Consider the following 26,223-nt stretch of genomic DNA (forward strand, 5'->3'; position numbering starts at 1 on the left):
AAATCTATCTGAAAAGAATATATTGGAACATAAAGTATGGAGCTACTGTAGTAAAACAGTGTTTATGTGGGTACTGTTTTTTTTGTTTGGCATCCTAGGAAGTGTGGAAAGCCAAGATACTGTAGCTGAATCAGCTGTGGGAATAAAAAACTGTTGATAGTGCTGGCATAAAGTTGGCACTTACTCACATTTTCATTTCAACACAAAATGTCCCCAAATATGAACTAACTTTCCTTAGTTTTAATCTTGTAATACCCATGGTGTAAGCAGGATGTGCGCTAGGAGCTGTCCTGTTATCTCAAACATTAATGGGAAAGACAGACGTGGTGAAAACTTTGCTTGGAGTAACAAACAAAAAAGTTTGCTTTGTAAATCATCACTCTGCTGCGTAGGAACTCGGTTAGTATTTGAGATGCAGTGTGTCTGACCTCAAACTATCAGAACCTCTTGGCAATCCTCTATTTGGAAACCCTTTGAGATGCAACAGAGAGCACACAGCGGAGTAGACAATCCAATGGAAACCGCTGAGTCAGGCTCATAGTGCCGTCAGCATTGGTGAAGCAGAGGTTTGATTACCCGTCCAACTGTAATTGAAGCTGTATCCAACCCATTGGGTTCAGGATGGGTCGGTCAGGCTCAAAATCTTTGCCCTTCCCTCAAGCTCATACTTCATTTTAAGACTGAGCAAACTTGTTTTAATTGTTTTATTAGAGAACAGAGAAAACCTGCCGTGCAGTAACGGACAGTTTATAAACATTCACTTGTCATTTACAATAGTTGTTACAGTTTAGACCACTTTAACCGTAGATCTGCTATTTTAAATTTAAAAAAAAATTAATCGTGAACATTTGTGCAAATCTTTGAATACAAGCGAACATTTTAACTCAAATCTTTGCTTTAGGTCCCTGAAACGAGACATGAAAAGGTTTGAGCACCACTCATATACTGTAGCAACATAGGTTTTTCAGAAAACTGTTGGTATTTGGAAGACATTTTGTAGAGTCGGCCTCAGGTCTTAATGGACTAATGTAGAAACTTGCAACTACTAATAAGTGAATGAACCGCTTAAACTGTTTCTCAGTGATCTACACTTAAACAGTATAGCGAATTTCAGTATCTCTTCTCTCTTTAAAGCTGCAATCTGTGAGTTTTCATGTCCTACCCAGGATTCAAACCTGGGTCTCCTGCATGAGAGACCAGATTACTACCACACTTCTGTGAAAGGTGTACTAGTAGGTGTACTATTACCTGCATGAGAGACCAGATTACTACCACACTTCTGTGAAAGGTGTACTAGTAGGTGTACTATTACCTGCATGAGAGACCAGATTACTACCACACTTCTGTGAAAGGTGTACTAGTAGGTGTACTATTACCTGCATGAGAGACCAGATTACTACCACACTTCTGTGAAAGGTGTACTAGTAGGTGTACTATTACCTGCATGAGATACCAGATTATTACCACACTTCTGTGAAAGGTGTACTAGTAGGTGTACTATTACCTGCATGAGAGACCAGATTACTACCACACTTCTGTGAAAGGTGTACTAGGTGTACTATTACCTGCATGAGAGACCAGATTACTACCACACTTCTGTGAAAGGTGTACTAGTAGGTGTACTATTACCTGCATGAGATACCAGATTATTACCACACTTCCGTGAAAGGTGTACTAGTAGGTGTACTATTACCTGCATGAGATACCAGATTATTACCACACTTCCGTGAAAGGTGTACTACCGGTACGTGTACTATTACCTCAGTGGAAGAGAAGCGAGACCACCTCCAAGCACTGCAGATGTGCTATTTTCTATTAACATACACATTAACATACCACAGATTGGTCATTCAAAAAACAAAAATAAATCCGAACACATTAAAGGTTTTGTCTTCTCACTCACGGACGAGTGTTGTGGCTTTTGTATCCCATCTCCCAGAGAGCGTATAGAGTTTAGATCCTATCAAGCTGTATCCAGTAACTAAATAGAACACATACTGTAAGTAAAGGATCTACTACTTGTGTGTCCTCGCTACAAGCTCCTCAGGGAGGCTCCTTTCAAATCGTTTGTTTTCTTCCACTTCCTTCTAAGTCCCTTAGAAACATCAACACACAATTCACAGGCAGAGAGCTCTGCCTGTGAATTCAATAGATACCTGGTCTATTCACACATTCTGTTGTTAGTTAGTTAGATATTACACAGACTTTGTAGGAGGGAGATGGTAGGCAGGGTAAAGCCAGTTGCATGTCCAATTCTACTGATTCAGACATTTGCATTCTCTGGGCTGTATTTTGCGTGTCTTAAGTACCAGGTCTTATTCCCTAACTTGAGTAAACTAAAGGAGGCGTGATCAATGCTCTTTGGCTATTCTGAGTGGCCAAAGAGCATTGATCACGCCTCCAGGTCTTTAGTTTACTCAAGTTAGGGAATAAGACCTGGTCCTTAAGACACGCAAAATACAGCCCTCTATGTCTAGATAAGTTCAGGGTTACAGTGCATGTGTGATAACTGATAATTGGTTTAAAGTTAGTTTAAATGGACAAAACTTTGAAAACTGCCACGTATCTGTCCTTTACAGATACGTGGCAGCCCTTTACGTGGTATATGACTGACGGGGCTTGAAATCTCTGCAGTTATAGGTATTATGGGATTACAAGTTACAGCTGTTTCCCTTACTTTGAGCATGGTGGCAACCTTCCATGTAACTCCATCTCTGGTAGAGGCAGAGGTTATTGTCATTACACTTCAGAAGACCCCTCGCTCATTCTCAATCTCTCTCTCCAAACTACTGTAGAAATCTGTTGTGGACTCAAGCAGAGGAGAGGAGTTTGACCTCTTGCAGCACAGCACAAGTAGCAGACAGTGTTGATGTCGTCAACTAAATCGACTACCTTTTATCACCAAGGAAACTAAATAAAAACTAAGCACCGATGATATTTTATTGACAATTTCATCCACAAATAAAAACTAGACTAGAGAAGAGATCCAGTATAACAATAAAGTATTTTTATCCTTGGTTGCATCCTGAAAATTGCCGATCTACAAGCTCAAAACACATCGCAAGATCACACGTTGTGAGCTTGTAGATCTGCTATTTTCAGCATGCAACTAAGTCTAAAATCAGTCATTACGACGCCATCAAGGCCCGCCAAAATACATTTTAGTAGACTTAATCAACTGTAGATTTAGTTTGACTAAAACTAGACTGAGACTTAAAAACATTTTCAGATGGCTAAAATATAACCTAAAACTTAATGGAATTTTAATTAAAAGACTATGACTAAAACTAAATTAACATTCGCTGTCAAAATCAGCACTAGTAGCAGACCATGAGCACATCTCCTCTGAAGGAGTACATTTCATCACCCTGGTGACCCTCCGTGGTGTGTTTTTACGACCCAGACCAGATGTTGCCTCCAGCTGTCTGTCTCTCTTTTCAGGCTGCACTTAAACTCAAGCACTGGAAATGGGACACACACCGCCACTAAGCAGTCGCCCGCCGGGGTTTATGATAACGGAGCAAATTCCAATTTACTCAATTTGGGAATTCCATATCAGAATGCGTAATGAGCCGTGTGTGTGTGTGTGTGTGTGTGTGTGTGTGTGTGTGTGTGTGTGTGTGTGTGTGTGTGTGTGTGTGTGTGTGTGTGTGTGTGTGTGTGTGTGTGTGTGTGTGTGTGTGTGTGTGTGTGTGTGTGTGTGTGTGTGTGTGTGTGTGTGTGTGTGTGTGTGTGTGTGTGTGTGTGTGTGTGTGTGTGTGTGTGTGTGTGTGTGTGTGTGTGTGTGTGTGTGTGTGTGTGTGTGTGTGTGTGTGTGTGTGTGTGTGTGTGTGTGTGTGTGTGTGTGTGTGCGCGTGCGTGTGTCAATAGGCCTTGCAGTTGCAGCAACAGACAAATCTGATTCAGGCTGCACATCTCTGTTGAGGATAAACCTGTAATTCCACAAAAAAATAAATACAATAAAGGAAGTAAAGAACATAAAAGTGAGAATGAACTCAAAAATATATATCGTAAGATATTCAAATAATAACACAATAGAATCAATAAGTTGTTCAATGGATCTGAACAGATGGATTGAGAGAGCCCCACATGTGTTCATGTGTTTACGTCCTCTTACCGATGAGGAACATTGACATATTACACTGCAGTATGCAGGGCCAGGGCAGGGAGTGAGGAAGCTGTTTCTTTCCCTTTTCCAAATTTATGCTGTTCAATATTCCACCCAATATGTGGGTATGGGTTAGTTAGAGGGAAAAGTAGAGTCCGCAACACCGGTATGAAAACTCAGCTCCACTGGTTTATTTGATTCAACGTTTCGATCACTAGTATCTTCTTCAGGAATAGTGTGACAGGGAATGGGTGTGCACCTTTATACAGGAAGGGGTACAACTGATTGGCTCTAACGATGGGTGGTGACTAATGCCACCTAAGCCCAAACCAATTATCCAATTTCCAATATCACAATAATAATAAATATGACAGGTTTAAATATACAAAAATACAACAGGCACAGAATGTGTACACAATATGCAATATTTAAGCACAACAATACACAGACTAAATTCAGAATAGGACACAAATAGATTGTCATGTATCGGATTAGTTACTCTTCATCACAGACCCTTCAATTTATATATCCAGCGCAGCGACAGTTCATGGAAGTCAGGAGGCTTATTATCTCTTCCCGGATCCGCCCATTCATTCGCTTATATGCTCTGCTCTGGGGAGTACAGTACAGTATGTGGTCTGACATTGTGTACTGTATGTTGCACAGGTAATCAGTTGTCGAGGACTCGAGGAGTCTAGAGTGCCTGACGGACGGTGAGAGACTCGGTGACACAGGCGTGCGCCTGCATGCACAACACAGACACGTCACAGACAGGCCGTGGTGGTATGGATCACCTCTTGTAGTCTTATGTTCCAAATAAAAAAACTCCTTTAAGGTAGGACGCAGCTTCCAAGTACAACACGTTGTGATCATGCATGTAGCCTAATTAGTCCACACGCACTGCTAAATGACTTATGTGGATACAGAGTTGATTGAGCAGTGCACACTACTAAACTAAAGCCAGTTCCAAAGAAAACATTTCCGGTCGCAAATGAAATTACTTGTTTTGCAAGTACGTTTTTGAAGAATCTAGGCCAGAAGTTTGGAGATGAGATGAAAGTTGTTCAGGGTACTGTGATCTAGTGAGGATTTTTTGAGAAGCAGTTGCACAATTACAGACTTTAGTTTAAATGATCGAGGACAGTGCCAGATGTGAGAGGATTTGCTAACGATAAAAAATAAAAGGACAAACTAGCTGCAGGACTCCTGGAAACGTCTGGGAAGGATATCAAAAGAACAGGATGTGGGCCTATTTGTTATGGTCTTGGCTAAATTATCAATGATCTTCATCATGGGGCCCAGTCAACGCTCGTTGCCTTTTATCGCAGCGGGCGGTCTCCTTCAACGTGTTTTATAATTTACAGTTATTATTGTCCTTCACTTCTCATTTTCGAATTAAAACTTTTAAAAGTGTTTATGACCACGTGAGCACGCACACACACACACACACACACACACACACACACACACACACACACACCACCTGGGGACCCCCACACGGTAACTCTGTCATTTCCCAACCGTTTCGGACGCAGGGCGGCTCGCCGGAACCGGGCCGGCACCCTGACCGCGCCCTTGTTCCCACCACTCACTTCACATGGGTGTGATTTTCTCTTTCTCTCAGTTTGTCCTCTCTCACATACAGTAGTATATGCACAGAGCATGCCGCAAGCCAAACATACCAGCCACAGTTACCTCATAGTGAAGGCTGCAACAGTGGCTGCTCCGTGATGTTTGCCAGATAATAGTTTCAGCATGACCCTTTATTATCCCAGGGCTGTTGTTCTGATATGAAGAGGGAAGCAGTGAATGACAAGAAGGCTCAGATTATGTCGTCGACCCCCCCCCCCCCCCGCCCCCCCAGCCCTCGTTTCAGTCTATCACTCCCAGCACACACACACAAATGCTCTGACAAAGCCTTTAATACTCCAAGAATAACTCCTTATATGCTCTAGCCATATGTAGTAAATCCTCGTTGAGATATTTCTCAGGGAAGTGTGACTTATCTAAAAACTTGGCTGTAATTTCTGCTCCTGCTGGGCAACAGGCCACTGCTGTCTGCTTACAGTACCGTTGTCTTTTGTGCCGCTGTGCTACGCAGTAGCTTTTCCCTTTAGATTAGAACGAGAGGAGGCGGCAAGCTGGCGTATGGGGGATTATATTGCGCACACAGTGAAAGCACCACAGTAGCTGGAATGGAGAGAACTGTTTTTTCCCCCCACTTTGAAGTGGTCATTTGGATTGTTGCAGTTAAGAAAATACTAATGATGCATTACCATGGCAAAGGGGCATACAAAGGTTATTACCATAACAGCCATGTTATGCTTCCTATAAGGAATATCACCATTTGTTTTGGTAGGTTGTGTCTATCTGGAGTGTGTTCATGTCTGTTGCTTTTCACTATCTTGTTCTGGTATTGTCTTGTATAATGTATTATGAAAAACATGCATACACTGAGAAAAGCACGCGCACGCACACACACACACACACACACACACACACACACACACACACACACACACACACACACACACACACACTAGTCGTCAATTCTTATTATAATGATTCAGAGGATTTGTTTGGGATTTGTTGTCGTTTCTATTGTCAAAATACTGCTCATATCCTGATTAGATTTCAGGATGCACCCCTACTGTATCCCATCAGAAATGTGTTCCCTCTCTAGGCCTGCGTACACTAAGCCATGCCAGACCCTGACTTTAATGATTCATCCCATTCGTCTGGCATCTCACAGAATGTCATGTTATTATTGGACAAGTGATAAGGAAATGAACAGATTAGTCAAAGATGTACACATGTTTTGTATTCACACGTGTGTGTGTGTGTGTGTGTGTGTGTGTGTGTGTGTGTGTGTGTGGGTGTGTGTGTGTGTGTGTGTTCGCGTGTTTGTGTGTGCTCGCGTGTGCGTGGTGTAATTCCAGGTGTGGCAGTGTGGGGGCAGTGTAGAGGTCCTGCCCTGTTCCAGGATAGCCCACATTGAACGTGCACACAAGCCCTACACGGAGAACCTCACGGCGCATGTGCGTCGCAACGCTCTGAGAGCGGCCGAGGTCTGGATGGACTCGTACAAGAGCCACGTGTACATGGCCTGGAATGTTCCACAGCAGGTGAGAGAGAGAGAGCCCACTGTGTTCATGTGTTTACGTCCTCTGACCAAAATGTCCACTAAATTGTGTGCGTGCGTGCGTGCATTCGTTCCAAAAATCTAACCTATATATCCTTACTTCTCAAGACCTGGAAAGAATTATACATGCTTTTGTCTCTCTCCGTCACGACTATACTGTAACGGACTTATTACGGCGGTTCATAGGCCGCCGCGAGGAGCTAAACATGAGAGTAAAGAGACGCTTGTATGACGCGCACGCAATGAATTCAGGTCCATTCCAGCTGTAGGTTTTACCGTTTATTCTTGTCACCACACGTAATGTAAGTCACAACAGTTCCCAGGCTTTAGATATAACTGAACGTAGTTGTTAAGGTGAATAAAAGGTGCGATTGATGCGGTCAACAGAATTGTCTTCTCCCACGCTCACCTCCTCTCTCTATCCAACTTCCCTCACCCAAGTGACAGGTAACGCCATGAAAACTAGAGTGGCAGCGCCCCAGCCCCCGTGACACGCCCACTACCTAAGCAGTGCCCATTAAAGTGACATACCTTACACGTCAATCATAATAGCACATTAGAATGCAACACATTACGGCTCCTACAGGACTCTATACACTACCCTGAGACGTTCCTCTATTCATCGACTACAATTTGTAGTCGCCACACCGCAGAGCACATAATACTGTATACAGTACGTGCTCTGTGGTGCGGGCTACATTCTGCACGAATGCGTTATATTATAACACCGGTGTTGGCTTCACTTCACTGGCTGCCCATTAAATCCAGAATTGATTTTCCTTTTTTAATTTAATAACCTATAATACATTACATATGAGCTCGGCCCCACTTTATATTTTGAACTGCACCACGCAGAGCTAAATGTCAGGTCATCTGACGATACAAGGGCCTTCTGGTGATAACCTGCGACCAAACTCAGGGGGAACTTGGCCTTTTGCAGTGGTGGCTCCCCCCAGCCTCCCACACTGTGGAATGCCCTGCCCCTGCCTCTGCCGAATGAAAAATGCTTTCTGAGTCTGTTGACGGTTTTAAGAAGAAGAAAAAGGAAGAATGGTCAGTCCTTACTTTTGAGATGTTATAGGGAAGCTGAGAGGTCAGTCGTAGGAGGAGCACTGTGTAAGCCTGTTTTGAAAATGGCTTTAAAAAAAAGATATGTTTATTAGTATTTTTCAAAATGTCATAGAAACCCACTCTAACCCAGCAGCCGGTGTTAAATAATAGAAGATCCTTTCAGGCGTGATGTGAACATGGTAACATTGTACCTATGCTGTGGTCATTCACTTCAACAAAGGCCTACTGTACCTGCATCCTGCTGCCTGTGAAAGGCTTTTAGTGTGTCTACATTGATTCAGCTCCGATAAGGAAGAAATTATGACACTCGGTTGGCGCTGTTGTAAATGTATTTTTGACCACCATGGAGTCTGGGTTTTCCATCCACTACGGTTTGACCGAGCATCTATACAAACACAATTAGGCCACGTACTGCTACAGGGGGCTGGGGCAGTGCCTCACAATGAGGAATGTTAAACGGGAGGAGTACAACGGAGGTGTTACGTCCTCCCGGTGGGGGCTCCTCACTGGCAGGTGAGCCAGTAGGGTACGTTACAACAGCAGTGACAACTAACTCACATGTGAGTGTTGGGTGGAATTCCTTCAACGACTACATTTTTTTGTTTATTTCCATTAATTCATTTCACATTACAAACCTACCAGTATCCAAAAAGGGATAACTTTATATAAAGGATGGAATAACTAAAAGGTGGGAGAGCTAAAGAGACAGAAATAGAAGAATAGAAAGGGCAGGCAGGCATGCAGGCAGGCAGCTCATCTATTGATCTATCAGATTGTCCAACAAATGTTCAAAGTGCCCCTCCCCTGTCCACCCACTCACCCAGCCAGCCAGCCAGCCCCATCTCCACTGTTTCCCATCAAAGATTTACAACATATGTAAATGAGGACTGAGGAGGAAGAAAGCAACAGCGAGGAACGGCCACATTTCACATTTCAAAATGACTGAGAAATCTGTGTTAATCGGTCCACAGTTCCATGTTTAATGGAAAATTAAAAATAGGTTTTACACACTTTTAGAGCATATCCGTGGTCATAATAATATGGACATATTATTATGACAAAAAATAGATAGATGCTTAGGAATACATTTGAATGATTGCATTCACCTGCAGACCTTCTGATTGGTTGAGACACCGTTTTAGACTCACCACTCTGAAATTACACCCCTCTGGACAGTTTCAGGATCTGCAATTTCTCCTGATAATGATATAGCTTAAATATGATAGCCTGAGGATATTTAGCTTGTCTTTATTTGGCCTATAATGCGGTGCATTCTTTCAAATCCTCTTCCTTAACCCATTCTGACTGGGAACCCCTTTTGGTGTAAGCATTACGTTATGCTTTAGCTATTGAAAAATAGCAGATCTACAAGCTCAAGCTACGAGCTTGTAGGTCTGCTATTTATTGAAAAATCGAAGAACGACTGACATTTTTAGAATCTGATCTCAGGTCAGAATGGGTTAATCAGACCGGCGTGTGTCCAGTGCAGAAACCTCGTATGAATCTGATCTCAGGTCAGAATGGGTTAAGCAATATGGGCGATATGTACTTTGTTGTGTGCCGGTGTCACACGCTTTTATAGCCAAGCTTGTACTGTATATTATCGACTATTATCCAGGTACAGGTAGTCTCCAGGAAACGATCTAATCGAAATTAGTTTTTGACAGTGTCAGTTTTCATGCTGATCCTTATCTATATATATATAGTCTTAAAGGGACACTTCACCCTTTTTGCAAAAAAACATATGTTAATGACGTTTAGAAGCTTTAGATCACTTTCCTGGGGGTATTTTTGTGTGTAATATGTGGTTTTAGATATTTTAGATTGTAGCAGTGAGCCTGTTGTCTCTGATGTCATGGACACTGGTCTCACTACCTTCCTGGACTACAATTCCCATAATTATTTGGTGCACTGCTCCTCCTTGTGGATAGGGGGGAGAGCTGTCTTACTGAGACAATATGTAGTCCAGGAAGGAAGTGAGCCCAGTGTCCATGACATCAGAGACAACAGGCTCACTGCTACAATCTAAAATATCTAAAACCACATATTACACACATAAAGACCCCCAGGAAAGTGTTCTAAAGCTTCTAAACGTCATTAACATATATCTTTTTGCAAAAAGGGTGAAGTGTCCCTTTAAGGCATGCTTAATTTCTTCTCAAATTCAGAGACGCAATTTTCCAAGCCTTGCATTTCAGCCACCAGGGTCTCTATTCTTGTATAGAGCATCCACTCTCTGGTCTACACAGAGTTCAACAGTGAATTCCGGTAATTTAAGGAGTTTAGTTCCAGTACTGTAGTATGTCCCATTTAATCTGACATTGTACTGTAGTTCCTCCCCTGCTCCATTAGTCTACTTGACCTTGGTCTCCCAGGGGACTGGACTGGTCATCGGTCCTCTCCTTTTCCCCCTGTACACCAAAACACTTTGACAAAAATAGCTGACCTACAGGCTAACAATGCACTCACGCTGTTTCATAACTGTCGTAACTGTTTCATAACACGGTGCGCCGCACAACCGCACAGTGACGTAGAGTCTGTGGGTTGTTCTCACTGAAGGATGTGCTGAAATAGGTTCATAAATGGAACTTGTATAATTTGCATTAGGAAAAAGCACAAGTGATAGTTTATTCAAGGTAAGATTGTAACAAAACAGTGATTTTACAGTGATTGTGATAAAGATCCAAGTTGTGATCTGAAGTTTCTGATTATCTGGTGCAATTGTCATGATCTCAGTCTTAAATGGGTGGCATCACACAGCCAATGCACAGTGGTGCATGCTTCTTTGTAAAACCTATCTCTGGGTTTTTATAGCGCTTTTCTATGCACTACGTGCTTACTCAAAGCGCTTTACAATGGTCCATTCATTCATACATTGTGAGGTGAAGCGGCAAACAGTCAATGCCATCGTCCTCACTTCCCACATTCACACACCAATGGTGGCAACCACTGGGGGCAAGGTGGGGTTCAGTGTCTTGTCCAAGGACACTTCGACATGTGGACAAGAGGAGCCGGGATTTGAACCGCCGACCCAAGGATCATTGGACGACCTGCTCTACCTCCTGAGCCACAGTCGCCCCAATCAGAGGCGTATCTACAATAAGGCGAGGGCAGGCGTCCGCCTGTCCAAATCCATTTCTGGCCTGGCCAAAATTCATACAATGAGAAAAAAAAGAGGACAAAAACAAGACCTGAGAACTATTAAAGGACAGCTGATTGGCCGTCGCTGTAGAGCCGCAGCGCGACCCTCAATCACCCATTAGAATGTAAATGCATGCCTTTCAGCCTTTGTATACTACTGGTCTGGCAGGTATATCTCTTTGAAAACCTTTAGTGCTACGATTGTGCGCGGGGAGACGACAATTAACACATCTTGTCTGCCCAAAACGTAATTCCTGGATACGTCACTGGCCCCAATAGTGTGTGTGTGTGTGTGTGTGTGTGTGTGTGTGTGTGTGTGTGTGTGTGTGTGTGTGTGTGTGTGTGTGTGTGTGTGTGTGTGTGTGTGTGTGTGTGTGTGTGTGTGTGTGTGTGTGTGTGTGTGTGTGTGTGTGTGTGTGTGTGTGTGTGTGTGTGTGTGTGTGTGCGTGCTTTCCCTTCTCTAGAACTCGGGTATAGACATCGGCGACATCTCTGAGAGAAAGGCCCTGCGCGCTAGACTCAACTGCCGACCATTCAGCTGGTTCCTCACCAACATCTACCCTGAGCTCAGGTCTTACAGTGACACCATCGCTTACGGAGTGGTGAGTTCTCTAACTTCATTTCCACCTGTAGTACTTAATTTGTATCGCTCGTCAGTTGTCAGAATGCTTTTGTGACGTATACGTTTTAGTATCGATTTTAGTGGCAGATCGGTGCCGCGCTGGATGAAGCTTGTAGGTCTGCTATTTTTGAAGAATTGTGAAAAGTGACATGAAAGTGTTTGAGAACGACTGACATAGAAAAACTGCTTTTTCAAGAAAACAGTCAGGATTTTAGAAGACATTTGTTCCCAGGTCTCAAATGTGCTAGTCGTAGAACTCTTCCCATCTGAGGATCCACAGAAACGAGTGAAAGAGAAAAATAAAAGTTTGCGACACAAAGTTGCCAGAAACACAGATTCCTGTACTCCATCCTCACTTAACCCATTTTGATCTGAGGCCCATTCTTTAAAAAAATGGCTTCTAAATTAAATATAATAAACAAAAGCAATACAATAACAATAAAACAATGAAGCAAAGGAGACAGAAAACAGAATGGCGATGCTGTAAATCAAGAAATCAGTACAGGACTAAGTTACAAAGGCCTGTCTGAGAAGGTGGGTCTTTAAAAGTCTTTTGAAAAGGTCCACAGAGGCCACATATTTCAGTTGGTAGGGGGAGGTCATTCCATAGCCTGGGTGCCAAACTAGCTCGATCGCCTTTGTGGGAGGAACAGTCTAGATGCTTCTCCACGTTGAACATAAAGAATTGAGGACTATTCAAATCAATTATTAAATGCCATAAGAACAATTAAGGCACTGTTATTAGTTTACCAAAAGGCGAAGTGTGCTTATTGAGGTGGCAATAGAAGGGGGGAAAAAAGGCAAAGGGATCAAAGAATCGACGTCAAAATTGAGGATGGATAGGTGGAACTTTACCAAGGTCACTGTCACGAGCAGCATTAGGTAATGGGGTCACATATCTCATGGAGAGACATAGAACAAGATATTTTGGTGCAGGCAGAATTTGCACTTCCAGGTGCTTTTCATTTATTTTCAGTTACTGGAGTTGTTCCACTTTTATGGTGTGGTGCCTACGGGGGGTGAGCCATCTAGAAGAGACGTTCATTCATCGTATGTATGATGTAACACATCCCACATTTCTGTGTCTCACTGTCCTTGGCTAATCTCAAAAGACGCTATACACCAATCAGCATCAAATTCAGCCAGTGGGCCAAGAAAGTAAACCTCCAAGAATTACTTAATAATTAATTATTTTTTCCAAGGGAAACATTTTCATATTTTCTGAATTCTTACCCTCAGATCGACTGAACCACTGAACATGGCTCTACATTTAGGAAAGAATCAATATGCTATCAGTGATTCACACAGGGAAGCTTGGTGGTTTTCTCTCTCCCTCTGGTATTTACTTGTGAGTCCTCCTCTTCTCTGCTCTCCATGCCTGTCGTTCAACCATAAAAGAGAACTCAATGTTATATTCATGAGGTCTTCAACGACAGTTGCAAAATCAATTCTAAAGACAGGCATAGAAAGTAAGTAGGTATAGCTTGCACAAGTTTGTACTTGCCACTAAAAATGTCACTGCTTCAATCGGGAGCACTGAGACTGTGCCATTCTTGGAGCCAAGTTGGAGGAAACTATATAATTATTTCCCAGAATTCAGTGGTGTCACTTTTTAAAAGTTATTTGAACACAGCCTACGTACGACTAGAGTTGATACTGTTTGACTGAGTGCGGTCAAACTGAACAATGACATAACTTTCAAATGTTAGTTGTGGAACCAATGGGTGAAACTAGAAACTCGATTCTAGTTCCACGTGTCGTTGGCTCCCTTGCGATGTTGCTTTTCAACCTATCTTCATAGGTCCTCAGTATTGAGGACCTAACCTATTAACGATGGGGAAATGGGGAATACAAGCTAATGAAAACTGCAGGCTTTCTAGTCCTGAAAAGTTGCAATGCGAAAATGGAAGCCATCGTTCTCACGATAAAGAAAATGTAAACATTTTTGTAAAAAAAAATCTTGTTTAAAAAATAATCTGCCTAATGATGATGTCACTGAAAGACGGTTTCTAAACTGCCCACAGCCCTCCTATGAGACACAGACTGAGTAGGAAAAAATCGTGCCATTTTATCATGATTATTAGTGAGGACCTCTTACTGTATATGAAGATAGGTTGAAAAGTGGTGAAGTGGTCCTTTAAGCATCTTTTCTAAGTCTTTATGTTCCACAATAGTGTAACTTTTCCATTAACACTGAAGGTAATTGTGTGCACAATAATGTGAAGTAAGCCACTCCAAGGAAAGAGCTCCCTTCAAGTGAAAGAGCGAACCTTTTCTTCACGCCACTTAATCTCAGTGTGGCTGTTCCCTCTTACGTTAAAGGCTGTGGGAGGATTTTTGCATAATTGAAGAATGGAAGAAATATGTTGAAAGCAGGACAGAAGCAGCCCAACTCTCTCTCTCTCTTAACACGATGGACGCCAAATCGCTTCGAAACCCGTCGGATGACGGCTTCAGATTTAAACCCGGAGGTCGCCGAACCCAGATAGCGGGTTGTAAGGTTTATATCAATACCAAGCAGCCGCAGCTCAACACTAACATTTCGTGCTGCCCAGGCTGCTAGACAGTGCCTACATTCTTCCCATGCACGCGCCTCCCATAAGGATCCACTCATTGTTGTTTCTTTGCTGCTTGTTTTCTCCGAAGAATACTCCAATGTTGTTGTTTTAAATCCAAACCGCCCGACGTTCAGGTGTAAATAGTGATTTCTGATCACATCGTGCCAGCCATATTACTGCTTGTGGTGAAACCCAAACACATGTCGGCTGCTGCTCGAAAAATCTTTTTGTATTGGGCTGTGTGGACGTGTTAACTGAGGGCAAAATCTGTTTCTCATGACAGATTCAGTCCATGTTATGTCTTTCTGCACAATTTCAGTTTTGCTTGTAACCAGAGTTTGATAATTATAAGGCTAATTTAAATGTATTCTGTGTAGCACCTTTCAAGAGACCCAGGAGTGCTTCATGCCCAAACGGAGAAGGAACAGATGGGTAGACAAAAAATCACACACGTGTGAACTGAGTGTTGCAATTCCCCCCCCCCCCCCCCCTCTCTCTCTCTCTCTCTCTCTCTCTCTCTCTCATTACACAGCACTACCCCTCCCTCTGTTTCTGCCGCCCCCTACTGGTATAAATCAGTAACATACTCAGGCTCATGTGCACAGGTACACACACAGGTAGGTACATGGACATTGCTGATTGTAGGAGTGGTTGCACCACTCAAAAAAACTAGTGAACATGTGTTATTTTAGGGCTGATTCAGATGTGTCACTAAACCTCTTTAGATTTGTTTGAGTGCATGTAAAAAATAAATAAAAAAATTGTATGTGCTCCATGAAACTATTGAAAATCACACCAGCCCCTATTCTACGACAATATTTTATTCTGTAGCCTATTGTGTCATCTGCATTGTTCAAACTATAGAGGGTATGCGCATGCATACAGTGAGTGGCAAAGTTAATTTAATGTGTTTAACCCATTCTGACCTGAGATCAGATTCATACGAGGTTTCCAATGGACACACACTGGTCTGATTAACCCATTCTGACCTGAGATCAGATTCTAAAAATGTCAGTCGTTCTTTCGATTTTTCAAAAATAGCAGACCTACAAGCTCGTAGCGCGCCACTCGGTGGCGCGCTATGAGCTTGTAGATCTGCTATTTTTCAATAGATAAAGCATAACACGATGCTAACACCAAAACGGGTTCCCGGTCAGAATGGGTTAAAGTCGTTAAATCATGCGATCAGACAGGACTTTTCGGTTTAGATGTTGGGCTGTCAAGGCCAGAAAGTAGATTTTGCCACTCGGTAGGGCATTCCCGGATAACTTCCGTCCGGGTATGATGATGTCACGTGCATACCCGCTATTACTTGGAATAGAGAAATAACTTTGTGAATTGATTGGGAAACGGGTTGGCTGTGGTTCTGTACAGATGGTATAGTCAGAAAGACACAGGGCTCCATTTTCGTCACCGCTAAACACCTTATCCCATAAACTTCTTCTTCTTCTTTTACTGTTTTACAAAAGATTTTTGAGTCGTTAAAATGGCCATTCTTCAAGCTCACAACGTGTCAATGTACTCGGCTAGTTGAACTATTCAAAAATGTTTTTAAAAATAGTAAAAAAGGCAAAGAATTTTAGGGATAAGGGGTTTAGCGGCGACGAAAATGGAGCCCTTAACAAACGAGCCTCTCTTGTTTGTTGTTTTATAAACACTCTTCAACCGCAGAAGCCGCTGCATGGAATTGTTGCTATTACCGAGCATGTGTGTGGGGTGCTGCTTTGAGTGCAGGAGATGAAAGCGTTGCCGCACTGACATCTGAGAGATGCAGATATGATGAAGTTTACATAATTTGTCAAAACAAACAGTCAGTCAGTAGGATGCACGGCAGATGAAGTGAGCCCTGTTTACTCATGCGGTACAATCAGTGCACAGCGTTTATTCACTCAGCTCTGTTTAACCTGAAATGAAAGAAAACACAATGAAATTCTGCTCGTATGCAGTGTAAATATCTGAAAGCATAGGAGTTATTTTTCTTTGCTGAGCAGTTCCATTCAAGCCCCGGATCTGTCTGATCACTGCCTCATTCGCTCGTTTGATATTCTTGTATTAAAAGTAGAATGAGATTAAATTGAACATGACGATACTTTAATTAAATTGAATTTGGATGTAAGAGTACAAAGGAAGTGCAACAGACGTAGACGGCCCAAGACGGGTGTGATATATTGAAGTGGGGAAGTCTCATGTTTGGATGGATTGGTCCAAAACCTCATTGAGGGAATAGAAACGCGTTCCTCCTAACCCTGCTGAGAATGCATGCGTCTATATTGAGGTTGAATGTCCTCCCCACCCCCACCCCGGGAATAGACAGTTCCAAAAACTAGGCTATACCTTTTTAAAGAAACGTTTGCCCTTCATTGAGACAAAACTGTTGGAAAGTTTTCAGCAAAGAGGAGGCAGTGGTGTGTTCTGGCAGGATATAGGCCAGGAAAGGAGGGGTACATGGAAGTCAAGAGATCCAATCTGCCTTGGAGACTTTATTTAGCATGCAGAGACATCCAACGGAGAGATCCAACTAATAGTTTTGTCATTCATTTTAACCCATTCTGACCTGAGATCAGATTCATACGAGGTTTCCACTGGACACACACTGGTCTGATGAACCCATTCTGACCTGAGATCAGATTCTAAAAAATGTCAGTCGTTCTTCGATTTTTCAAAAATAGCAGACCTACAAGCTCGTAGCGCGCCACTCGGTGGCGCGCTATGAGCTTGTAGATCTGCTATTTTTCAATAGCTAAAGCACAACATGATGCTGACACCAAAACGGGTTCCCGGTCAGAATGGGTTAATGCCATTATGGTCAGTTGAATCACACATTTAAGATGGCTATACTTCTAAATATTCATCATTCTTGTGTCAAATTACCGTATGTAAGCATAATTACAAGACGCCAAAAGGTGGATTTTCACACGGAAACATTGAACCTCTCATTTCACTGCTAAATGTCACCAGGCAGTCTCGTGCTAAACTTACACAACAGACATTTAGCTTGCTTACCGACCATCCTACCAGCATACCAAAGGTAATTGCCATCATGCAGGAGTAAGTGCTGTTTGTGTCATGTCGCGAGACATGGCCAAAGCATTTCCGGGGGTCCCCAGCCAAAAAAAGGTTGAGAACCCCCCCTGGTCTAGACTCCACCACCTACAGTCCTTTTTCTCCCTCGCTTTCAGCATTATTTCCATTCTGGCCAGGCGTCCCTGCTCACACTTGACCTTCTGGCCAGGCGTCCCTGCTCACACTTGACCTTCTGGCCAGGCGTCCCTGCTCACACTTGACCTTCTGGCCAGGCGTCCCTGCTCACACTTGACCTTCTGGCCAGGCGTCCCTGCTCACACTTGACCTTCTGGCCAGGCGTCCCTGCTCACACTTGACCTTCTGGCCAGGCGTCCCTGCTCACACTTGACCTTCTGGCCAGGCGTCCCTGCTCACACTTGACCTTCCCTTCAAACTCAAACCTGGTGACCAAACCAGACACTGATGGAAATAACTCTTATAGCCTTAGTTGAGGTTGACAGATGCAGGACTCTTGTGTTCCAACCTCAAGGTCCCCTAATGGGTGCTATGGTCGGACTCTCTGCGACTATCCATTGAATACGGAATACATTTTTGAGTGAAAATATTTATATTGTCATTATTTCTATTTAAAAAATAAATAAAGTAAATACTCAATCTCATAAAGGACTAAGACCGTTTAGAAGAATTATGGTATATGGAGCTGTCACAGCTGATATGACATTCTATAAGTATAGCTTATGATTCTCAAGAGGATCACAACTGAAGCAAATGATACGTGCCAAAACCTACTGATGTTTTATTATCGTCACATATTGGATTAGCTGCAGAGTGCCGCAGAAACTTAATGTAGCGATGATGGAGCAGGTTTATCGACAATGTTTGTCTGACGACTTCCTCCAGGCAAGTAGTAATTAGCCTTAAGTGGTTCCATTTGTCTCAGCTTTTAGCCACACAACCATACGGTAGCTGTGCATTGTGGCACTCCGTCATAATGGACTAATTAACAATTAACAATGTGTGTGTGTGTGTGTGTGTGTGTGTGTGTGTGTGTGTGTGTGTGTGTGTGTGTGTGTGCAATATAATATATATTTCCCCTATTTTCCTCTCTCTCTGTCTCAATATGTTCTCCCGGACCCTGACTAATTTCACCAGTTGAAGAACAGTCTAAAAGATGACCTATGCTTGGACCAGGGACCAGACAGCGACAACATCCCCATCATGTACCTCTGTCATGGTATGACACCCCAGGTAGGCCAGTGTTCTCTGTTCTGTTCTGCTGTTTCCGCTGACTGTGGTGGTGCTTTTGTGTTTTAATATTCCCTCATTATCGCTGTGCCGCTGAATGCTGAGCTGGCTCTGGTTGGAGCCTCGGCACTCCCATGCCGAGTCTCTTCGAGAGGCGGGGGGGAGACAACAGAAGTCATCAATCATTGATCGTGAGGAGTCTCTTTAAGAAAAGATTCTTTATAGGGTCTAGACCAATCGCATTGTTTTAAATGAAGGAAACTAAAAAGGTAAGGAATACACAATACTGGAGAAGACAGAAACATGACAGCGCAAAACCGCGTCCCTCAGAGATAATGTCCTGACTGTGACCGTGACTCATCCGCCTAATCCCAGCTTAAAAAAAACTACTATCCACCAGAGCAGTTCATGAATCGGTTCCAACAGGTTTAGAGGGACATGCCACTTGGCCTATCACACTGGAAATGGTCACCAATTTCATCCAATAAGCTAAGAAAGCCCATGTATCAGCTTAATATTTATATTGTTTGAATTGCAATTCCGTTTGCTAATATATTTGTTTCATTGCTTCCAATTTCAGTTGTTTAACCTTGCATGAGATCGCTCTCCTGATTGGATTAAATTGATATCCAGACCCGAAAATGTATTGGATGTATATAAATCCTTGCACGGAATGACCGGTTGCAGTAAGGGCATGTGATAGGTGCGTATGTGCGTGCGTGCGTGGGGACGCTGAAACATTCTATATTCAACAAGGGAATATTACTGTGTATTTGCACTTTGCAATATTCCGTACCGTAAAATGTCATATTTGACCGAAAAATAGACATACAGCACGTAGAGGAAAACAAGACTACTAGGCTACATCCAAGCATAGTGTCTGGGAGAGTTCTTTTTGTAGGACACAATGCCTCACCTCTATTGTAAGTTAATAGCTTTTGCCATTCAAAACACACGGCCCAGTCTATTTGAGTCCTACTCAATACAATATAGCTTCCAAAGGTGGCTGCGTTGGCATTTGTCATTTCCACCCCTGTCTTTTCCATTTCCATTTCTCTTTCCTGGGCATGGCATATTCAGCAGTCACTAACAGCTAAGTGGATTTGTAATAAACTTTTTTTTCTAACTTTCCTAGAGTCACTGAGGCCACTTCCATTGTAACGGAATGGGTTTCCCTGAGCGTGTCCTCACATGATCTTGTACACTGCTGAGGGGCTTTATACTGTGAACTGATTTCAGTTATAATGGGATAACTGAAACTATACAGGTTATGAATGAAACCGCAGTTCTACGAATCGGGAGTGAGATCACTCACTTGTGGGTAACGGTGTCTTCTGGCGCTTGTAAGGTCTAAATGTCTGGAATTGAGTCGCGTGGCCATGACATGATGATCATGTCAGCTACCCCCTCTTAGGTGGTGTCGTTGCCAGAGACTATAACCAAAACACTCTTAGCCTGTAAAGCAAGAAAGGCATTTTTTGGTGAGGGATTTCGGTGCTCTGGCACCCTCTATTAGTGGTGACACAGAGGACGTGTGTGTGTGGACGCACCACAATCATGGATCGCAGGTCAGGCCCCGAGCACCCAATACACGTCTCACCGTCACCATTGCAATCTCTCTTCACTATGTGCAATGGTGGCCTCATAGTTACTTCATGTATGGGGTATATGGGTTTTGTTTTTTTTGCCCGTGCCCTCTGCAGCATCGAGTTCATGCAGGGAGCAATAGGGGAACAAACAATCTGGCTCTCTATCCCGTCTCCTATTTGGCACTGCTGCAGGTGGACAACTCTGTCTGACTTGCCAGAAAAAACCCTTAATGAGCCCAAATGGAGAGTGGTGGAGGGTTACCAACTATGCTGGGCACTTCTACAAAGACATTTCAGAAGAAATTTCAAAGAAATTAGAGAAACGGTTGGATGGCACTTACACCCGCCTTCTAATGAGAGCGCAAAAGCTCTCTTGGAAGAGCCACCCATCGACTAATCTAATAATGTACAGTACGGCAGTCTTCCCCGTGTTTCTTCACTAATCCGATCCAGAAGAACACAGTTTGTCGGCCACTGCTGCTACAGAGCTGACAATGAGGTTATATCTTCCCTTCTTCTCTGGAGTCCTGCCTCAAAGCAGACCAGAGGTAGAAAACTGTCATTCCCTGATGTCATCACTAGTAGGGACACATGCATCAGTAAGCAGGGACTGGGGATGGCATTGAAGGTCCGGAAAGTCTGGCGTGGCATTGTGAAATCCATGATCTCGACCGCGGTCGAAAAATGATGATGACTTCTTCCTCTTCTAGGTCCTTTTGGTGGCTGCTGCAGGGGCCGCTCCTTAGTTTGGGGAGGGGGAGAGAGTCTTCATTTTGCGGTCCTCTGGCTGTCCCTAACGCTGCTTTGGCAGGATGCTGTACTGGCCTCTCTTCTCTATGACTACGGTTAGTTATTGAAACCTGCTGATTGGTCACAACTGTCCGTGTTACAGTGCAAACAGTCTATTACTACTGTACACACTACGACATTAAATGTTGAAATAAGGATTGGAGAAAAAAAAGGCTGTCATGTTTTTAAAGTTATACCAAGAGACACAAGCAATGATGTGTGCTATGGATAAGGAGAGCTGTAGGGTTTAGGAATTTTATGTGCAAATAAACAAAACTAAACTACTACTCATGCACTCAGCACCATGGACAGAGCTCACCTATCCAATTCAAAGGGCTTTATTGGCATGAGAAAACATACGTTTACATTGCCAAAGCAGAAAGAACAATACAACAATACAGCAATACAATCAAAACAAAAATGATGTACATTTGAAGATCAGAATCTTCAATAGATCAACTTCTATGTACCAAGATCACTCGATGCAGGTATAGTGCAGGAATATACACAATGATTAGTCTTTAGGGTGGTTGTGTTCCATTTGATATCCTTCTCCTATCACAGCAACTCACAAATCTTGCTGCTGTGTTTGCACATTGTTGTACTTCGCCCAGCAGATATGGGAGTTTTTTGTCATTGGTCATGTTTTCAAAATCTCCGTGTGTGGTTGTAATCTGTGGGAAGTATGTGTCTCTGATGTCTTGGTACAATGGACAGATGGTTAGGAAGTGTAGCTCGGTTTCCACTTCATTTAGTGTGCAGTGGGTGCATAGTCTGTCTTCTCTCGGGATACAGGTCTATCCACTGTGCTACTCAGCACCATGGACAGAGCTCACCTAGCCACTGTGCTACTCAGCACCATGGACAACTCACATTCATGTGGTTTAGATTGTAAACCACATGAACCACGGTGGTTCCCAAATGTTTCTAGCCTGGAAACCCTGACGGAAACTTTACAGGTCGAGACCCAAAAGTGAGATTAGACGTTTGCCCGGGACCTAAACTAAGGGAAATAACCGATCTACAAGCGCACAACATGTCGCTTTTTCCGCCGTGTTGCGCGTGCAGCTATTTCTAATTTTCTGGTGCACAACATGATGCGTAACCATGTTCAGCTCATTCGTGACATAATAGTTCTTGCACTCATGGAGGTGTAGCTTCTCAAGATCATTCCACTGTTCACATCAAGAGCTTTATTCTTCTTGTCTTCAATTAATGCTTCATTGCACTCTGTTCTTTATTCCTTATTCATGGGAGGTCTTTTGTACCACCGTCCCCTAGGCCTGTAATCCTTATCCTTTTTTTGTGGTTCCTCCATCGCATTGGATTAACTCTGAACACTCCCTATTTTAATAGAATCATTCCACTGGGATGTAGACATATATGTGCGTGCGTGCGTGCGTGCGTGCGTGCGTGCGTGCGTGCGTGCGTGCGTGCGTGCGAGCGAGAGAGAGGCTGGCTGTGAATAGTTGATGAATTGTTGAATGTTGGCGATGCATAATGTACGCAAGCTTCCTTTTCAGTCACTTGTCTGAGACACGGCAGGCAGATGAGAGGGACAGAGAGGCAGAGAAGGAAGGCAGGTGAGAGGGACAGAGAGGCAGAGAAGGAAGGCAGGTGAGAGGGACAGAGAGGCAGAGAAGGAAGGCAGGTGAGAGGGACAGAGAGGCAGAGAAGGAAGGCAGGTGAGAGGGACAGAGAGGCAGGCAGGTGAGAGGGACAGAGAGGCAGAGAAGGAAGGCAGGTGAGAGGGACAGAGAGGCAGGTGAGAGGGACAGAGAGGCAGAGAAGGAAGGCAGGTGAGAGGGACAGAGAGGCAGGTGAGAGGGACAGAGAGGCAGAGAAGGAAGGCAGGTGAGAGGGACAGAGAGGCAGGTGAGAGGGACAGAGAGGCAGAGAAGGAAGGCAGGTGAGAGGGACAGAGAGGCAGGTGAGAGGGACAGAGAGGCAGAGAAGGAAGGCAGGTGAGAGGGACAGAGAGGCAGAGAAGGAAGGCAGGTGAGAGGGACAGAGAGGCAGAGAAGGAAGGCAGGTGAGAGGGACAGAGAGGCAGAGAAGGAAGGCAGGTGAGAGGGACAGAGAGGCAGAGAAGGAAGGCAGGTGAGAGGGACAGAGAGGCAGAGAAGGAAGGCAGGTGAGAGGGACAGAGAGGCAGAGAAGGAAGGCAGGTGAGAGGGACAGAGAGGCAGAGAAGGAAGGCAGGTGAGAGGGACAGAGAGGCAGAGAAGGAAGACAGGTGAGAGGGACAGAGAGGCAGAGAAGGAAGGCAGGTGAGAGGGACAGAGAGGCAGAGAAGGAAGGCAGGTGAGAGGGACAGAGAGGCAGAGTCTGAGACACGGCAGGCAGGTGAGAGGGACAGAGAGGCAGAGAAGGAACTGACATGTACAGGCAGGTGAGAGGGACAGAGAGGCAGAGAAGGAAGGCAGGTGAGAGGGACAGAGAGGCAGAGAAGGAAGGCAGGTGAGAGGGACAGAGAGGCAGAGAAGGAAGGCAGGTGAGAGGGACAGAGAGGCAGAGAAGGAAGGCAGGTGAGAGGGACAGAGAGGCAGAGAAGGAAGGCAGGTGAGAGGGACAGAGAGGCAGAGAAGGAAGGCAGGTGAGAGGGACAGAGAGGCAGAGAAGGAAGGCAGGTGAGAGGGACAGAGAGGCAGAGAAGGAAGGCAGGTGAGAGGGACAGAGAGGCAGAGAAGGAAGGCAGGTGAGAGGGACAGAGAGGCAGAGAAGGAAGGCAGGTGAGAGGGACAGAGAGGCAGAGAAGGAAGGCAGGTGAGAGGGACAGAGAGGCAGAGAAGGAAGGCAGGTGAGAGGGACAGAGAGGCAGAGAAGGAAGGCAGGTGAGAGGGACAGAGAGGCAGAGACACGGCAGGCAGGTGAGAGGGACAGAGAGGCAGAGAAGGAAGGCAGGTGAGAGGGACAGAGAGGCAGAGACACGGCAGGCAGGTGAGAGGGACAGAGAGGCAGAGACACGGCAGGCAGGTGAGAGGGACAGAGAGGCAGAGAAGGAAGGCAGGTGAGAGGGACAGAGAGGCAGAGAAGGAAGGCAGGTGAGAGGGACAGAGAGGCAGAGAAGGAAGGCAGGTGAGAGGGACAGAGAGGCAGAGAAGGAAGGCAGGTGAGAGGGACAGAGAGGCAGAGAAGGAAGGCAGGTGAGAGGGACAGAGAGGCAGGCAGGTGAGAGGGACAGAGAGGCAGAGAAGGAAGGCAGGTGAGAGGGACAGAGAGGCAGGTGAGAGGGACAGAGAGGCAGAGAAGGAAGGCAGGTGAGAGGGACAGAGAGGCAGGTGAGAGGGACAGAGAGGCAGAGAAGGAAGGCAGGTGAGAGGGACAGAGAGGCAGGTGAGAGGGACAGAGAGGCAGAGAAGGAAGGCAGGTGAGAGGGACAGAGAGGCAGGTGAGAGGGACAGAGAGGCAGAGAAGGAAGGCAGGTGAGAGGGACAGAGAGGCAGAGAAGGAAGGCAGGTGAGAGGGACAGAGAGGCAGAGAAGGAAGGCAGGTGAGAGGGACAGAGAGGCAGAGAAGGAAGGCAGGTGAGAGGGACAGAGAGGCAGAGAAGGAAGGCAGGTGAGAGGGACAGAGAGGCAGAGAAGGAAGGCAGGTGAGAGGGACAGAGAGGCAGAGAAGGAAGGCAGGTGAGAGGGACAGAGAGGCAGAGAAGGAAGGCAGGTGAGAGGGACAGAGAGGCAGAGAAGGAAGACAGGTGAGAGGGACAGAGAGGCAGAGAAGGAAGGCAGGTGAGAGGGACAGAGAGGCAGAGAAGGAAGGCAGGTGAGAGGGACAGAGAGGCAGAGTCTGAGACACGGCAGGCAGGTGAGAGGGACAGAGAGGCAGAGAAGGAACTGACATGTACAGGCAGGTGAGAGGGACAGAGAGGCAGAGAAGGAAGGCAGGTGAGAGGGACAGAGAGGCAGAGAAGGAAGGCAGGTGAGAGGGACAGAGAGGCAGAGAAGGAAGGCAGGTGAGAGGGACAGAGAGGCAGAGAAGGAAGGCAGGTGAGAGGGACAGAGAGGCAGAGAAGGAAGGCAGGTGAGAGGGACAGAGAGGCAGAGAAGGAAGGCAGGTGAGAGGGACAGAGAGGCAGAGAAGGAAGGCAGGTGAGAGGGACAGAGAGGCAGAGAAGGAAGGCAGGTGAGAGGGACAGAGAGGCAGAGAAGGAAGGCAGGTGAGAGGGACAGAGAGGCAGAGAAGGAAGGCAGGTGAGAGGGACAGAGAGGCAGAGAAGGAAGGCAGGTGAGAGGGACAGAGAGGCAGAGAAGGAACTGACATGTACAGGCAGGTGAGAGGGACAGAGAGGCAGAGAAGGAACTGACATGAGACACGGCAGGCAGGTGAGAGGGACAGAGAGGCAGAGAAGGAAGGCAGGTGAGAGGGACAGAGAGGCAGAGAAGGAAGGCAGGTGAGAGGGACAGAGAGGCAGAGAAGGAAGGCAGGTGAGAGGGACAGAGAGGCAGAGAAGGAACTGACATGTACAGGCAGGTGAGAGGGACAGAGAGGCAGAGAAGGAACTGACATGAGACACGGCAGGCAGGTGAGAGGGACAGAGAGGCAGAGAAGGAAGGCAGGTGAGAGGGACAGAGAGGCAGAGAAGGAAGGCAGGTGAGAGGGACAGAGAGGCAGAGAAGGAAGGCAGGTGAGAGGGACAGAGAGGCAGAGAAGGAGCTGACACTGAGACACGGCAGGCAGGTGAGAGGGACAGAGAGGCAGAGAAGGAGCTGACACTGAGACACGGCAGGCAGGTGAGAGGGACAGAGAGGCAGAGAAGGAACTGACACTGAGACACGGCAGGCAGGTGAGAGGGACAGAGAGGCAGAGAAGGAAGGCAGGTGAGAGGGACAGAGAGGCAGAGAAGGAAGGCAGGTGAGAGGGACAGAGAGGCAGGCAGGTGAGAGGCAGAGAAGGAAGGCAGGTGAGAGGGACAGAGAGGCAGAGAAGGAAGG

The 26,223-nt window shown here is 45.2% G+C and overlaps 1 protein-coding gene across 1 annotated transcript in view; it reads left to right on the top strand.

The window, feature by feature from the left end:
* Positions 1–26,223, top strand: part of LOC308313802 (polypeptide N-acetylgalactosaminyltransferase 18-like) — a 123,859-nt gene that overhangs the window by 75,488 nt on the left and 22,148 nt on the right. Inside the window, exons 7-9 of the mRNA XM_080761129.1 lie at positions 7,048–7,233; positions 11,927–12,064; positions 18,819–18,914. Coding sequence (XP_080617255.1) covers positions 7,048–7,233; positions 11,927–12,064; positions 18,819–18,914 — 420 coding nt within the window. The remainder of the gene's footprint in view (positions 1–7,047; positions 7,234–11,926; positions 12,065–18,818; positions 18,915–26,223) is intronic.

The sequence above is a fragment of the Protomyctophum bolini genome (assembly GCF_963924005.1).
Source record: "Protomyctophum bolini genome assembly, chromosome: 4".
In the NCBI taxonomy this organism is placed as follows: Eukaryota; Metazoa; Chordata; class Actinopteri; order Myctophiformes; family Myctophidae; genus Protomyctophum; species Protomyctophum bolini.